Source organism: Micropterus salmoides, unplaced genomic scaffold (genome assembly GCF_014851395.1).
Source record: "Micropterus salmoides isolate LMB-PRFRI ecotype aquatic unplaced genomic scaffold, ASM1485139v1 Ms_hic_scaffold_3, whole genome shotgun sequence".
Classification (NCBI taxonomy): Eukaryota; Metazoa; Chordata; class Actinopteri; order Centrarchiformes; family Centrarchidae; genus Micropterus; species Micropterus salmoides.
The window spans coordinates 35,054,288-35,071,473 of NW_024042261.1; the positions used below are offsets into that span (position 1 = coordinate 35,054,288).

The 17,186-nt window shown below is 38.6% G+C and overlaps 2 protein-coding genes across 4 annotated transcripts; one reads left to right on the forward strand and one right to left on the reverse strand.

Moving 5' to 3' along the window:
* The first annotated feature begins 172 nt into the window (after positions 1 to 172).
* Positions 173 to 7,198, forward strand: LOC119882843 (solute carrier family 35 member F2-like). The gene is made up of 8 exons (XM_038693130.1): positions 173 to 514; positions 1,972 to 2,147; positions 3,115 to 3,242; positions 3,588 to 3,747; positions 4,499 to 4,655; positions 4,735 to 4,787; positions 5,231 to 5,385; positions 6,517 to 7,198. The coding sequence occupies exons 1-8, from the start codon at positions 405 to 407 to the stop codon at positions 6,859 to 6,861; spliced, it is 1,284 nt and encodes a 427-aa protein (XP_038549058.1). The 5' UTR covers positions 173 to 404; the 3' UTR covers positions 6,862 to 7,198.
* Positions 7,199 to 7,380: 182 nt separating this feature from the next.
* On the reverse strand, positions 7,381 to 15,864 carry LOC119882846 (rhomboid-related protein 4-like). Of its 3 annotated transcripts, none has more exons than XM_038693135.1 (8): positions 15,699 to 15,864; positions 14,022 to 14,177; positions 13,248 to 13,368; positions 12,456 to 12,588; positions 12,055 to 12,143; positions 11,320 to 11,361; positions 8,568 to 8,714; positions 7,381 to 8,404 (listed from the first exon to the last, which is right to left on the reverse strand). In XM_038693135.1, the coding sequence occupies exons 2-8, from the start codon at positions 14,163 to 14,165 to the stop codon at positions 8,265 to 8,267; spliced, it is 816 nt and encodes a 271-aa protein (XP_038549063.1). In that variant the 5' UTR covers positions 14,166 to 14,177; positions 15,699 to 15,864; the 3' UTR covers positions 7,381 to 8,264. The 3 variants fall into 3 exon arrangements, with proteins under 3 accessions (XP_038549063.1, XP_038549062.1, XP_038549061.1); XM_038693134.1 differs by having other exon boundaries at positions 13,059 to 13,368; positions 15,695 to 15,860; XM_038693133.1 differs by having other exon boundaries at positions 13,059 to 13,368; positions 15,699 to 15,858.
* Positions 15,865 to 17,186: the final 1,322 nt, after the last annotated feature.

Genomic DNA, 17,186 nt, shown 5'->3' on the forward strand with positions numbered 1-17,186 from the left:
TCTTCCTTCAAATTTAAAAAGTTAAAAGCCAATCAGGCCTTAATATCTGTAAGAAACTCTAGTAGAGCTTTCAGGGAACGGTTATCATTTCACCAAGAGTAAATGTACTTAGTCAGTTTCAACAATGAAGCACTTTTCCTCCAACATGAGCTGTTATCTCATCAGCAGATAACACATGAGGGTGAATACAAGAGGAAGCACAGTGATGACTTCTTTCAGTGTCTCTTTCATCATCAGTTCTTATCTTTAAGTGCTGCAACCTGTCTTCAACACATTATACACACAAATAAGTGAAAGAGTAATCTTTGTCCTCTGAGTCAGTTAATCATCAATCAAGTCAAGGAGTGAAAAGCTTGTAACAGTTAAAAACTCAGAGATGATTCCTCCAACACTCGTGTGGCAACATGGCAACTAAGCAGTCCGAGGATGCATCCGGGTACATGAGCTACGAGAATCCGAGCAGTGGACTCATGGTGTGGATCAGGAAATTTAACCCCAAGGGAGTTTTCACCTGGTGAGTGGACAGAGGAGATGAGAGGAAGAGACCCATGTTAGAGAGTTATAAAGAAGGAAGTTCACAACTTTAGATGTATCGTTGGAGCTGAGGTCTTTCTGCATTCAGCCAGTAGTCTGCATCAAATAGTGGCACTGTTATTTTTAATTAGATGTTACTGGTGTAAAAGTCTTAAAGGCAGTGGTGGAACTTAACCTTAGTACATTTACTCAAGTACTGCACAATTTTTATGTACTTTTTATGCTATTTTATACTCCACTACATTTCAAAGGGAAATATTGAACTTCTTACTCCACTACATTCATTTGATAACTTTAGTTACTCGTTACTTTTTAGATCTATGGTACAAAATACAATCAAAAAATAAATTATGACGTATTATTATGGGATAATATAGGACTTTATTGGGAAAAATTCTCAAGCTACCTAACAGTAGCCTTTATAAATTAATTAAAATTAGCTACACCTTTACCAACTGCGACATTAAAATGATGAACACATCAACGCATCAATAATTATAGTCCAATAATATCATATAGGCCTACTGCATATTGTTTCTGAAATGGTTCATTTTGCATAATGCATACTTTTTATTTTTGGTACTTGAAGTACCTTCCTAATGTAAGTTGTAATTACATTTTTGTATAGAGTAAACAAACGAGAATGAGCGTCAGAGGTGCAGGTAGGTGGATTTTTTTTATCTTAAAACAGACCCAGGCTAGCGGTTTCCCCCTGTTTTCAGTCTTTGTGCTAAGCTAAGATAGCCAGCTGCTGGCTGTTGCCTTATATTTAGTGTGTGGACATAAAAGTGGTTTAAGTCTTCTCATCTAACTCTTAACAAAAAAGAAAGTGAATATATATAATTATCTATAATACTTATAATTGTCAAACTTTTCCTGTTTAGATCATTGTAGCCAGTACGGAAGCACTAAGAGGCAGAGAAAAACATTTCTAGTGATCCATTTTCTTAGTCTGATCTAAATTGTTTTCTTCTCTGTTTGTGACTTAATAATTGTTGATAAGTTTCTTTTTTTTTTTTGCATCTGTGAAACCTGTGGAAAAAGTTTTTTCCATATGAAAATAATATTTTTTGTCATGATCATTTGTTGGAAAGTGTTTGTTGTTAATATTCATTTTGAATATTGTTAACCACTAACCCAGGTTCTAACCTAACCAGGACTAAAATCATTCATGTTTTCTTTTCTTAGAAAATGTTCCTGACAAAAAAATTCTACCTAACTTTCATCTATTCTCTATTTATAAACACAGGAGAGAAAACTATTAAGATAAAACTTTTTTTTTAAATGGATCACCAGAAGTTTCTTTTTTGCCTTTCAGGGCTTCCTTACCACTGTTCTCAAGAATGTTTAAAAAGGTCGACAAAATGCAACTTACAGTAAATACATAAATAAATATGCCTGGTATCTTTACAGATTTTTGTCTCTCCTCTCTCTTAGGCAGTTGGCCAAGACATTGGCCATGGGTCAGGGCCTGGCTTGTCTCATCTGTGGGACGGCCATCAGCTCCCAGTTCCTGGCCACAGACTTCCGTGTTAACACACCCATGCTGCAGAGCTTCTTCAACTACGCCCTGCTTAGTCTAACCTACACCACTATGCTGCTCTGTAGAACAGGTAACACCACCACTTAGGGTCTGAACACCTGAGATAATACCTGTAAAATAGCAGTAATCCTTTTTTAAATGGTAGCAATAATACCAAATGTTTTTGTTTTACTTTTAGTATTCTGTGATTCAAGTTATATGCTTAAATGTTTGCTTCTGCACTATAGCAACAATATTTTATAAACAGGCATCAATGGTTGAAAGTATATTTATTTAAGTACTATACTTAAGTACAAATTTTAGGTACTTTACTTGAGTATCTATTTCATGCCCCTTTGTGCGGCTTCTCCACAACAATTTGGTTCTTTTAACTACATTACATTTGTGACAGCTTTAATTACCAGTTACTTGCAAATTATAGATTTTATTTTTACAAAACATGTGATAAATGATGCATTGATATAAATTAAAGTACCCAACAGTGTGTACAATTTTCTTTACCTTGACCAACTACTGTACAGCAGTAAAATGCTACCAACCAATGCAATATTACATTCAAATCTCTTTTTTTTAAATTTGGCAGACGCTATTATCCATCGCAACTTACACATGATGATATATCAGTAGTTTAACACTCACAAGGCCATTTTCTGCATTTATTTATTTTTTACTTTTGATATCTTTTTTGCAGATTATTCTTAACACTTTTACTAAAGTAATTTTTTCAATGCAGGACGTTCATATGTAAAAAAAACCTTTTACAGTGTGGTGTTGCTACTTTTACTCAAGTAAAGTATCTGAGAACTTCTACAACTGACAGGTATTCAAAAAAGTATACAACTTAGTATATAGCTAAGATGACATTCTCAAATTGTTTGGATGTGCCATGAATTCACAAATTTCTTAATACTGAATGGAACAAGCAAAGATGGTAGATGCAACTCATCTGCCTACGAGCAACAACTGTCCTCAGGCTTGGTGGTGAAACAAAAAAATGTCAATACTGAAGTTCAGGGGTGTTCTCCTTTAAAACACAGGGGATGGAAATATTTTACAGATTCTGAAGAGGCGATGGTGGAAGTACCTTCTGCTGGGGCTGGTGGATGTGGAAGCCAACTACGTGGTGGTTAAAGCATACCAATACACCACCCTCACCAGTGTACAGGTGGGTACAGGTTATGTTAGTGTGGGTTTCATGAATGAAGTATTTGTTGTAAAGAAACAGGTCTCAGAGCCAGAGATGTGGCAAGTCGTGAGGGTCAAGAACTGAAAGACAATGTTGAAAAGTTCCAATCTGTCGACTGGGTTTATAAAAATGCAAACAATAAACTTGCTCTCATTCTGGAAGTTTCATTTTTTTATTATTAATAGTGCATATATGACAACTCATGGTTCATTATTCATGTGTTGTTCTTATTGGACTTAAACGGGAGATTCACACATCTGCTAATAGGTTAGTTGTATTTATTGATATCTGTGTTGATATTTGAATATGTGTTCCCGTCTCCAGATGTTGGACTGCTTTGTGATCCCGGTCCTGATGATACTGTCCTGGTGGGTTTTGAAGACACGCTACAGGCCGGTCCACTATGTAGCCGTCTGCATCTGTCTCCTCGGAGTGGGGGCCATGGTGGGGGCCGACCTGCTGGCTGGACGAGACCAGGGCTCCAGTAAGAACTTCCTTGTAGTGATTAATCACTCTGAGTTCGTCAATAGCCCAGGCTATAATTTGTTTAGCCATTGATTGATCAGGGCCAGCATGTAGCAAGCTGGACTTTAGTGAAAGAGTAATAGTAAAAATCCTCCACCTTTACTATAATCACAGACTTAATGGGGAATTGTGCCAATTTTATACATCAAAGTCTGTTTACGAGCCTTTTAGGGCTCCAAAGGAAGCTACACAAAAGTCTGATAAACTGCCTCAAGTGATGTCAGTTAAGTCAGTGTCGTTTGGGCCTAAAGACTACAAGTTTGGAAAAAAAATCTGGGGCTGTGGAGTTAGGTAGAAATTAGCTTACCAGACCTCTATAACCCGTTCTTCATCCCTGTTTGAGGCAAGAGGCTCCAGGATATATGAGCCAACTTAAGAACCCTCTTTAGCTCTCTTAAAGTTAAAAGCATTTCAAAATGGTAAGAAATGTGATCACAAATATTTTTAATCTGTCTTAAATCTCAATTTAAAATATATTTTAAATATGGAGGAGTAGGAGTAAAAGTGAAGCATCAGCAGTGAATTCCCCAATATCAGTTTTTTTTGTCTTCAGGTCAATCAAGTAAACAAATGTTTACTTGTCTCCCTAATTAGTCAATTTATTTTGGTAATCACAAAAACCTAATGACCTGTACCTGAGAACTTTGCACCACCATCAGGCCAATGAGTTGTTGGACCACAGTAATGATATCTGTCTCTCGTCCCCTCAGCCTCAAATATCTTGTTAGGTGACGGTTTGGTGCTGCTCAGCGCTACGCTGTACGCCGTGTCTAATGTCAGTCAGGAATACACAGTGAAGAACCTGAGCAGGGTGGAGTTCCTGGGCATGGTTGGCCTGTTTGGCACAATCATCAGCACCATACAGATGTAAGTGTGTATGGGCGTGATCAGTTTTAGGACTCATTAAACATTATGGTTAATCTGGTGTTCTTTGTCCTTTACTCAGGGTGATCCTGGAGCGTAATGAAGTTGCTAACATCCAGTGGAGCTGGCAAGTCGGTCAGTACTCATCTCACACACAAACATTTTGAAGACAAAACATTTTCTGACTAAACTGAAAAGTTTGAATTGAAGCAATTTCCCTTGTAAAAAACAAAGATGAACAAGAAGGGGCAATATTATTACCCCATATTGACTTCTGTTGGTTACAGCAATGATTAAATCTGTCCCCTTTATATCAGAGGAGCAGAATAACCACATTATAAATCAATCAGTATTTAATGCTGCATTCAACATTTTTGGTGACTAAGGGACAGAAAGACACAGAAACAGCTTTTAAGTTTTACAAGCAGTTTTCTTCTAGTCTTTGTGCTAAAGAAGGTTAAAATGTCCCAGATCTCTGTAATGGACATGTAGATTAAGTTGATCATCTGCTTAAAAAGGTGAATAAGCATATTTCCATAATGTTGGATTGTTCTTTTAACAAGCATCTCTCCTCTCAGGGCTCCTGTTCTCTGCCTTTGCGTTGTGTATGTACACTCTGTACAGCTGTATGCCTATAGTGATGAAGCTGAGTAGCGCCACCTCCGTCAACCTCTCCCTGCTCACCACTGACCTCTTCAGCCTCTTCTTTGGGGTTTTCATCTTCCAGTACAATGTAAGCAGACACACATACATTTTTACCCCCTAACACTAGCCTTCAAGGATTACTCTGTAGTTTTCTTCGTGTCATTAAATCCAATGAAAAGACCACAACAAATGTATCTACGAACATTGTGTGTATCACAGTCTGATATATGTTCTTTGTCTTTGCCATAGAGCTTCACTGATGTTCAAAAACTATTAAAAACACATAAAAGAGCCACACAGTTGCACTGAGTGAGATTTTCCCTCATATCTACTCACTCTAGCACCAAATGTGGATACATCCTCTGCTGAAAATAGACCCAGTAAATGCACAAGTTCCTCCAGTTTGAGTGAAGTTTTCTAAATAAAAAATGAACACGTTGCTGGTTTTTGGTGTTACCATGGAAGTTGTTTACAATAAGGAAAATTTAGAATATTACCAGATGTACCCTTTATTTATTTATTTAATTCATTAATTTGTTTTTGTTGTTACATTTAAATAAAATACAAATTATATAAATGTATGTATGACTTCTAGCCATAGCTAATTTGCAGTGCAAGTGATAACACTCATAATAAAACACTAATAAAAGCATAGAGACAAACAATAAAACAAACAGTAGTTGAACAACAATGAAAAAACAATGACTGAAAATGATAGTCAGGTCATTGTGACCACTTTTGGGTCACAATGACCTGACTGTACGTGACCGTGACGCAACATTACTGAATAATAATAAAGGTTAAAGTTTAATTTCAATGTCATGTTTTCCCACAGCTGCTTGCAGATTCAAAGTTTATAAACTTGTGAGCGAATGATGTCCATTAAATGACCTTTAAACAAGACAAGTAAAAAACATAAAATATAACCGATTTTTACAAAGGCATGTTGCAGAGATTATATGAATTAAAATAGTAATCCAAAGCTTTTAGGGGGCCCTCTTCATTTAGGGCCAAAGGCAGTTACCTACTCTACCTAACAGTAAGGACAACCACTGTGGACTGGACCCAAAATACATTTGGGTTTTTTTTTATTTGTTTTTTTTAATGCTTCGCTCCAGTTAAGGCATCACCTCGCCACATAAAATGCTCCCTTACTGGATCACCTTTGTTCATAAAATTAAATTTAGATGTAAGCTGCTCGCTCTCTGCTCCTTCTCAGTTCTCTGGTCTCTACCTGGTCTCGCTGGTGGTCATCCTCATCGGCTTCATCGCCTTCAACGCTGTACCGACACCCACTGACCGCACAGACGCCACCACCTCCTCTTCCTCGTCCATCTGCGAGGAAGGTTGCTTTGACAATCCTGAGGCCACTCAGAATAACATCACCAAGCAGGAAGTGGACGCGAGGATCACCACTGAGGAGGAGGAGGAAGAGGAAGAAGAGCAGCAGGAGGGATGGAAGCAAGAGGAGAGGCGGAAGAGGGAGAGAGGTTCAGGGCCATCACAAAGCCTCGGACAAGGGAACGATTATGTTGCTGCTGTTGGATGCAGCACTAAAATGTGATCTACAGCATGAAAACCTGTCAATATGTCACTTATATTTTTTAAACATGTATTTATTAAGTTTATTTCCAATATCCCACAGTACACATAGAAATAAATAAGGAAAATGAAAGAGCAAATACAAATAAAAACTCATCCATGTTTAAAGCTATTGTTATTGTTAATTATGTTCTTGTATTAGGAGTGTTGTGTTGAAGGAAATCCATAAAAGAAACCTACATCTTCTCTAAAAAAAAACTACTTAAAATCATATTTACCAAACAAAGTCAGCTGTCTGACAGTATTTTTATCCAATGGCTGATTTTTTCTTCTGGGCATTTTACAAAACACAACACAGAACATGTTTCACTCAAAAGCCCCCCCCCCAAAAAATCACATGATCATAAATAAACATAACAACCGTCTGATCTCCTCCACATCCTCCATTAAAAAGATGTTGAGCGTTCAGCTCGTCAGTTATTATCCCTACGATGGTCACTAGGCCCTACCATACCTGAGAAATAAATTTCAACAAGCAGAATTTGAAAAGAAGTAAATCTTTATTGTGCAAAACTGTAATTTGAACAGAACCACTACAAACATGACAAATACCAAAAGGATTGCTGGTTTCTGATCTGCCACCTCTGTGTTGTTATGGTTTGGTAATGTTTAGACAAAAAAAAAAAAACTTTGCTGAGGTTGGAGAAAGATTAAAGGGTTAAAGGGAACAAAAACTGAATGTTAGCAATAGGAAGTGGTTAATCGGCATAAATTGAAAAATCCACCTGTATGTACATTGTCCTGGTAAATGTTGTTGTTTTTAACAACAAACAAGTCTACGTCCAGGAGCTAAACATTTTATCTAATAGCAGATGGTTTTTAAGGAAAGGTTCGAGTTCGACTATTCCCTAGTCAGAACAGAAAAAATGCCAGCTATGAAGTAGGCCTTACAGAAGATGAAAAAGTAAACAATAAAGAGAGCGGCAATCCTACAGAATATAGAATGCATTGTAAAATAAATTATTATAAGTGTGATAGTGCCTGTGGAAGGGTACATTTAAAATCTGCAAATATACATTTATGTACATGGAAGTGACCAGATCATATCAAGTGTCCGTCAAGTGATCAGTAACTTCCTCTAGTCTCTGCTTAGCCGGACAACTGGTCCCCACCAAGGAATAATCTGCCACATAATACCCCATAATGTAGAGTTTTATTTCTAGCGCACAGACCAAATCCTTCATTCAGCTTCTGCCCATAAAGCAGTGATAAGATCTGGTGTGTTCTCAACAAGAAAGTCCTCACGAGAAACACAAAAGCACAAAGTAGACAGAGTGATGGAAAGAAGCTACCCCAACAATTTTCACACTGCGATGTACTGTTGGTAGGAGACTGATTATATGAGATATTGTGAAAGTGTCATTATTACAATCTTCTCCTCCGCTTGTTGGAAACTTCTCCAAACCTCCTCAATCTCCTCCTCCTGAGCTCCTCAAGTCTCACCTCCTCCGCAGTGGGGTGGACACCATAAGCTGGACGTGCAGTTTCTCTCTGCCTGGTTCGTCCTAAAAAATATGATCTCATTACTAAATGTGTGCGTTTCTGACATTTATTTGGCTCTTATTTGTACTGACTTTAAACCGATTGACTGGTAGGAATAAAACATTTTGCTCAGCAGCAACAGCACACACCAGCCTCCGTCCATTAGTTGTCATTTTTCTCTCTTACCTCCATCATTCAGGCTGTTTCTGATTGCCATCTCTAACTGCTCTTCCTCTGTCAGTCTTGCAATATCAGATTTAGATGCATCATCTACAGTATGATCTTCTGCATGCTGTGGATCTTCTGAGTGTTCTCGTGTAGTCCCACTGTAACCTAACACATTTACACGCATGTAGACAATAAAATTACATTAAAAACAGACCCAACAGTACACAATAGTGGATGGCTGTGTGTACTTCGGTTTTGTTTTTAGGGTGCCACTTCATAAAAAACATTTGAGAAAATGAGAACATAATATGCAATGGAATTGAATTCATTCAAAAGCAACATGGTAATCTTAAAGAGGTGGTATTATGGTTTTCGGCTTTTTCCCTCTCCTTTATTGAGTTATATATCTTTTCTGTGCATGTCCTAGGTTTGCAAAGTGAAAAAGCCCAGAAAAAGAGGTTCCCCAATTAATGTGCCCCACTGATTACAATGTAATTAACAGTACAAATCATTTTCCAGAGTGTATCCCTGCTTTTTCAGTATGTTATGAATACTCTCCTTTCCATTTTCTTCTTTCATTACACTATGTGTAGCATTTTAACGTTTCTCAGCGGTAGTAACAAAAAAGGCACTGAGGCAAACAGCACTAGTGGTACCCTAAGTTACTGAATAACCATGATCAAACAAAACCTGTATATACAGTATTATACTGTCCCTTTAAAGACCAATGTGTAAGATATATGGGTGTTGCATAAATTAATCATTCTTAATTAATCATTCTTAATCATTTTATTATCCTTAATTAGTATTAATCATTAATCATTCTTAATCATTTTCTTTTCACCTAGATGTGCCTTGTTTTTACTTATAAGTAGTGAACTGTAGTCATGAACACAGAAACAAGCTCACCGTGGTTAGATTCTTGAGTGGGAGGATTGACTGCAGGAGAGGCTGCAGATGTTTAATTACCGATTGAGACCACATGTTTAATTACTGATTAAGGGTTTGATTGTCAACTTCTAACCTCTGATTATTACAGCCTGTGTGAACTGTGAGCAAACTTGCTGAGGGAATTTTTGATGACAGAAAAACCAGACAGAGGCTTGCTGAAATCGCGCCAGATAGTGGATGACATAAAAAGCGACAGATGCTTGACGAAAACACATCACAGAGATGATAAGCAGAAAGCAGAAAAATGCCAGCATAACATCAAGAGTGTTGTAAGAAACAGCATTACAGACGTTATTCTTGTATTAATTTTTTAAGAAATATAATTGTGTGTCAAATTTTGCATGCATAACTTTTAAAAAATACAGTGAGACTGAAGTTGAAATGTAAATGGTGAACTTCTTATCCAGTAGTATAAAAATATAGAAAGTCAACAATACAGTAATATATGACAGCTGGAGAACAGTGTTAATTGGTAAAACAACACATGTAAGCAGCATGACATTCACCATAAGGAAAGGAGGGAGCAAACCAGCCCAGAGGGGGATATAAAAGGCTGTCTGCAGACCACAGGATTGACACCATCCTCCAGCCTGCTGGGACAGATAGTTAATAGAGTATTTTTTGTTTAAAAAGCTGGTGAAGGTGGGGACCAGGCCTCAACTGGCCCAGTCTGGCCACATCTGACCAAACATGGGGATCTATTGGTAGAATATGGCAGGATAATTATGTTTGCATTAGTGCCCGGATATTCCACCGCCATGTTCTACAGTAAACAAGAGAAAATATCCAGTGAGCAGCAGTTGTGTGGACAAAAATGCCTTGTTGATGTCAGAGGTCAAAAGAGAATGGGTATACTGATTCGAGATGACAGAAAGGCAACAGTTACTCAAATAACCACTCGTTATAACCAAGGTGTGCAGAATACCATCTCTGAACGCACAACACGTCGAACCTTGAAGCTGATGGGCTACAGCAGCAGAAGACCACACCGGGTGCCACTCCTGTCAGCTACGAACAGAAAACTGAGGCTACAATTCACACAAGCTCACCAAAATTAGAAAATAGAAGATTGGAAAAACGTCGCCTGGTCTGATGAGTCTTGATTTCAGCTGCGACATTCAAATGCTAGGGTCAGAATTTCGCGTAAACAACATGAAAGCATGGATCCTTCCTGCCTTGTATCAACGGTTCAGGCTGGTGGTGGTGGCGTAATGGTGTGGGGTATATTTTCTTGGCACACTTTGGGGCCCTTAGTACCATTTGAGCATCGTTTAAACGAGACAGCCTACATGTGGCTGACCACGTCCTTCCCTTTATGACCACAGTGTACCCATCTTCTGATGGCTACTTCCAGCAGGATAATGCACCATGTCACAAAGCTCAAATCACCTCAACCTGGTTTCACTTCACTGTACTCCGATGGCCTCCACATTCACCACATCTTAATCCAACAGAGCACCTTTGGGATGTGGTGCATCGGGAGATTCGCATCATGGATGTGGAGCCGACAAATCTGCAGCAACTGTGTGATGCTATCATGTCAATATGGACCAAAGTCTCTCAGGAATGTTTCCAACACCTTGGTGAAAGTATGCCACGAAGAAATAAAGCAGTTCTGAAGCCAAAAGGGGGTCCAACCCGGTACAAGCAAGGTGTACCTGTAAAAGTGGCCGGTGAGTGTAGTTTTTCCTACATGCTTGGAAGGGGAGGGTGAAGCGAGGGGTATTCAGTTGATTGCAATCTGCAACCTCACCACTAGATGTCACTAAATCTTGCACACTGCTGCTTTAAGTCTGTTTTCTCAAATACTATATCGTACCTGAAAAGTTGAAGTATGAACTTGTTCGAGGATTATTTCCATCTGACAGGGGGGAAAAAGAAAAAAAAAGTCAGAGAAAATATTTCATATTAATTGTTGACATGCACTGACTTAGTGGCACAGTTAACATTCAGATGTCAGATGTTAACATCCAGAAGTTGATTTATAATTAAATATTTAAAATGAGCAAACATTTTAAGCATTTTTATATTCAAGTGAAGTTACACAGTATGAAATTAACCACAGAAAGTACTGTATTTGTAGGATTATAATACAAGTGAAGTGTGTTAAAGAACCAATTCAAAAATGGGATTCATGAGTAAGTAGCCAATCAACAAAAGCAAACCAAGGGATGCTGTCCCTGTTTTTATTTCTTGCATTATCAATAATTGTAGCGTTAGCAAAACTAAGAGGCTTTTAGCCACAGCACAATATTACCAGTTATTACAGAAGCTGTAGCTCTTTAAGTAAAAAAGTATGACAACAATGTTTTGCTTTTCTGATTCATCTCTTGATTAAATAAAACTTCTCGTCTTCTGTAGTTGAAGTCAAAGCTGTGCACCAAGTCACACAACAACAGTGTGTAAGAAGAAGCCCTCAGTGCCTGCAGCCTCATCTTTACACATTTTTAAACTTCTACACAGATTTTTGTTTAGGTTACAGGATGAAGAAACTCATTCAACACAAATATTTACAGTATATAAACGGTCTAGAAAGCAACACACACATTCAGACCTGCACTTGTCTTCATGATGGTCTCCAGTGGACCCACAGTGTAGAGCAAACCCACCAGGATACCTGCCAGGTGGCCAATCAAAGAAGTCCTAAAGCACAGATAAAAAATACACTACGTTAAACAGTATACTAATCAGTGTAATTACTGTACTGTGACGTAGGGGCTACTGCGAACATTTGGAAACTTAACAAAGAAAAGGACAACTATTTTTCTCAATATGCATTACTTTGATTTCTAAGATGTTCCTGTTCCTGTTCTGTGTTGATCACCTGTGAATCTTTCAGTATTACAATTAATTAATTAATATAATTAATTAGCCTGAATGTGGTGCTAAAGTGTGAACAGATTACATACTCAGAACCTGCTCAGAGTTATGTCTTTAATTGCTAAAGTATCTCACCCCGGAGCAATTAGATAGATCATCACCAGCTCCACCCAGCTAGCGAAGCGGTTGGACACACGAATATTCAACACGAACGTGACGCCACCTGGGTTATAATGGTTAGTGACCACCTTCAGAGCGAACAGGACACCTAGAAACACAGTTATATTGAAGAGCTTCATAAACTTGGCATCAAATTCAACAGCATCATAAAAACATATAGATAGATATTTAAGAGGAAGATAAGATGTAATTTTATCATAAAACAGAAAACTTTTTTTGTTTTAATGCTGCAACTGAAAATAATTTTTCTGACATTGACTTTCTTGATTAATTGATTAATCACTTTATAAAATGTCAGACATTTATAAAAGTCTTCAAAATGTTGATCTCTAAGGGAAAAATGCATAATCACAATTCACCAGAGCACAAGTTGACATTTTTGGTTTGTTTTGTTTAGCAAATATTCACATTTTAGAAGTTGAAAACAGAAAATTTTAGGCATCTTTTGGTGTCAATCAACTAACTGATTAGTCGACTAATTTGTGACTTTTGAAAAACTCTACAGAAATACCTTCTTTGTTCAGTTGTTAAAACAACAACACCTGAGGTAGTTTGCACCTGAGAAGCCGACAGCACACTCCCTACTGTGCGATGACACGTCTATGAATTCTGCTAACAGATCAGAGTCTTTCATGAGGGTTGTCAGCGCCGCCTGCAGCAGCAGATAGACCAATCCGGTGAGCAGAGAGAAGACTGACAGCAGGTAGAGGAACCAGCCTCCGCCCAGACGGCGCTCCAGCCTGATACCTTTCCAGAGGAAGGACACCATGTTGAAGTAGAGATGCCAGTCATCGACGTGGTGCAGGGGGGAGAGGAAGAGGCGACGCCAGTCTTTATCCTTGTACACATACTGGAGGCTCACACAGGCCTGACGATTGGATAGACAGAAAGGAGTAATTTTACTATAATTATATGAATCTGCAACTATCTTGATCATCATTAATAAATTAATTGTTTGAGTAATAAAAATTCTCTGATTTCAGCTTCTTAAATGTGAATATCTTCTGGTGTCTTTACTCTATACTAGTTTACTCTATAACTGTAAACTAAATATATTTTGGATGCGGACAAAACAAGATATTTAGGGAAAGTTATCTTGAGCTTTGGAAAACACTGATCAACATTTTAAACGCACAGATGAAAAGATCAATACCAATCTCATATTTGTCCACCAAATATTTTAGGCTACAGCCATTTAGCTTACCTTAGCACGAAGACTGGAAAAAGGACACGTCTCTGTCCAACAGTAACAAAATCCACCTACAAGCACCTCACGCCCTATATCTCATTTATTTAATCAGTAGAATAACCAAAGTGTGAAAATGTCTTCACTTTTAAGCTGGGTTGTGTGCTCAACTATTTCTTGGGACTCCAGGAGGTTTCTGGTCCAAACCAAGAAAAAGTCCAGCACATAACCTCCTGTGAAAATGACAAATTGTTGTTTTTGAATTGACAACTCAAGAGTCCAGTGGCAGAGTGAGTAGCAGTAGAGATGCTCCTAATGTTTCAGTGATGAATTACCTTCATCAGCGGAGCGGCAGGGAACATGTACAGATACACATTGAATCCCAGGACAGTCAGGGTGACTGCTGGGATGTTGCCCAGACCCTCCTGGAATAGCTGGAAGGCCAGAAGCAGCAGGCCCAACTGGAAACCCCTCTGCATCCTGACAGCACCCTGAAGAGAGGTGGTTAAAGGTTAAAGTTCAACATTTTGGCAAATACACTCATTTGCTTTCTTGCAAAGACTTAAATGAGAAGATTGACACTAAATATGAAATTACTCTCAGCAACCTCTTAGCTTAGCTTAGCACAAAGAGTGGAAACAGAGGGAAACAGCTAGCTCTGTCCAAAGGTACTAGAACCTGTAAAAGCTCACAAGTTATCTGGTTTGTTAAATCTGAGAAGAAACAATTTGTTGTTATTTTCCAGACTATTTTCATTCATTTCCTGAAGACTTACCCTAAACACTACTTCCATAATCTTAACCTTAAGTTTTCACTCTAAAATGTTATGAATTAAGTTATGGGGATATGCGTTTTGTCCCCATAAGGAAGGAAAGTCCCCACAATGTGTAAACTGACTTATGTCCCCACAACATGTTTATTACACACTCACACACATAAGAGAAGCACATGGCCTGGACTACCTGCCATTGGTATCCAGATGCCGGAGAACAATTGTGAATTCTTAAATGTAGCTTTAGTCAGTGTATATTAGTTTGTGTAACAAAGAGAGCTGTCACCCTACCGGGATTCAAACCCGCGTTTACAGGGTACCAAACATGCAACTTGACCGCAACGTCAAAAAGCTAGGCTTTGATGGAGATGAAGGTGGACATGGAGGAAGAAGAGAAGGTGGGACCCGGCACTGCAACTGCTCCTCCCATGTGCACCCATTTTGCACCAGAGCAAGCCGCAAAGCTCCTCCACCTCCTGCTGTATATTTTCCACTACATGTTGTGGCACATGGTAGGGACTTTGGTGAATTGGTCGTCCATCCTTTAGGCGAACAACATGCTCAACGAGGGGGTTTCTCCCAGGACTGCCAGCTAAGAGGGAATGGGTCTTCTCGAAGACCTGGAGGAGCTGTGCAGGGTATGATTTCTCTTTTTGTTTAAGACTATACCATGCATTTCTGTCTGTATTGCAGAGATAACAGTTACACCATTTAATTGCAGACCCATAAAACTAGTTTGTATCATATTTTGAACGCACTAGCTTCACCGCACCAGTTTCCCCTACCAGAGTAAATGTGGTTAAATTCCACCACTGTAAGAAAGTTATCAGACCATTTGAGTTCACACAATCTTCACATCTAACTCTCAGCAAGAAAGCAAATAGGGTATTTATTTACTAAAATGTGGAACTTTTTCTACTTTATTAACTTAACTTCAGACTTTCCAGTGGACAGATGTGATGCACACATACAAAAAGAAGGTAGTTTCACACTAAATCATAACATCTTCAGGGGTAAATTAAAGGCTTAGTTTATTAATTAATGAAAACGTAATACATGCCTGAAGGCTGTAAAGAAATAAAAAAGGGTGCTGCAACAAGGAAGACACTATAATTACTCCTCTTCCCCATTCTTTTCGTTATTATGAAAACAACAGAGCAGCTGATTCATACAAGAGAAAACACTTCAGGATCCAAACTGTGACACTTAAAATAAATCTGAACACACTTTACATACTCACACTTAATCCGACTGTCGCCCTTGGTTGAAGCTAAGTTTTGTATTTCTCTGGCGTGAAGTGGTGGAACTGCAACACATTCATCCCAAAGTGACCGTCAGCCAGCGCCCATGTCTGCGCGCTCCTGGAGAGACAGAACCAGAAACGAAACCGAAACCTCAGCGGTCCATGAACGCGGACTCAAGTCCGCCTGCGCTCAGGAGTTTGAGCGCTCCAGGTCTCCCCATGGGCGACGTATAGGGGAGAAAAAAGTTAGGACAATTCCAAGGGCCCCTGACTGACAGGGGCCCCAAAAGATTATTATAAACTAATATCACATTATACATTATATAAACCATCATCACTGAGTATAAATATATTTCAAGTATAATAATAAAATGAATGATCTTTGTTTTTACTTGGTTTTGGCAGTAAAATTTAAAAATCCCCATTGACAAAAAAGCAAACCTCCATATTAAACGACCACCCCCCTGTATCTGCATGAAATGGTTTAGTCCTGCCTTAGCTCACTGATCAGTGACGTCTTTAGATGCAGGCAGTAGATGCGCCAGAAATACAGTGTTAATAATGTGGCCTAGTAAACCAAAATCTGGTTTTCAAAAAAGGAAAGAGAGAAAAGAGTGAGAGGAAAGACAAAGGAAAGGATGTCAATCTGGAACCCAGTTTTTCCCCAAGAAAGGTGGGCAGCCTTTAGTCTGTGAGTGGTGTTAACCTGTTGGCTTCATGTCCACAGTGAAATAAGATAGCTACAGAGTAGTGTTAGCCTACATTTCATCAACATTTAATCAGTGCAAGGAAACGCAACTGTAGCCTCCCTGTCCCAGTTAAGAAGGTGAGCAGCACTGTGTTAATGACAGGCCATTTAGCATCATTCCAGGCAGGCTGTGGGGATTTCTCTGTCTCTCTTGCTCTTTTTACCATAACAAAAAAAAGACAATGAAATATTTAATGACAGAAATTCAAACACAAATTATTTTCTCACATAATGATCATTGTCTGTACTGGAAGCTGGACAGCAGCTTAACTCAGCCTGCATGTAAGTTACAGACTATATTAAAATAATCCAGTTTGATACGTCAATCATTTAGATTGAATTATGGCCGTTAAATGACATCTATAGATACAGACTTTATTAAATGGTGACATGCATCCTCTATGCAGACTTGCATGTACAAATCACCAGCAGTAAATATTGTGCTAGTACTAGTATTGAACTACAAGAAGCAAGACACTTGCAAGCCTTTAATTAGAGTTATGTAAAGCTTTTGATGGGACAGTTAAGTCCTAGAGAAGTAGTGTCAACAGCTGTGCATTTTTTTGTCATGGGGCCCAAAATTCCTGGCGGCCCCTCTGGGCCTACCACGCAGGTTTCTCTCCACATACGCGGACTGTTTCAGTCCTTGAAGTTTTTTTTCTGTTAGTCTGCTTTAATCTGCTGCTCCAAAATGACTTCAGTTGAATAAACACCTCTCTGAAACAATTTAACCTTTA

Excerpts from the sequence above, each read along its gene's own strand:
- LOC119882843 (XM_038693130.1), top strand. The coding sequence starts at position 405 with ATGGCAACTAAGCAGTCCGAGGATGCATCCGGGTACATGAGCTACGAG. Across the intron at positions 2,148-3,114 it reads TATGCTGCTCTGTAGAACAG|GGGATGGAAATATTTTACAG; the intron begins GTAACACCACCA and ends TTTAAAACACAG. Across the intron at positions 4,788-5,230 it reads CCAGTGGAGCTGGCAAGTCG|GGCTCCTGTTCTCTGCCTTT; the intron begins GTCAGTACTCAT and ends CTCTCCTCTCAG.
- LOC119882846 (XM_038693134.1), bottom strand. The coding sequence starts at position 14,165 with ATGCAGAGGGGTTTCCAGTTGGGCCTGCTGCTTCTGGCCTTCCAGCTA. Across the intron at positions 13,369-14,021 it reads CTGCCGCTCCGCTGATGAAG|GCCTGTGTGAGCCTCCAGTA; the intron begins GTAATTCATCAC and ends TCCAATCGTCAG. Across the intron at positions 11,362-12,054 it reads CATCATGAAGACAAGTGCAG|ATGGAAATAATCCTCGAACA; the intron begins GTCTGAATGTGT and ends CCCCCCTGTCAG.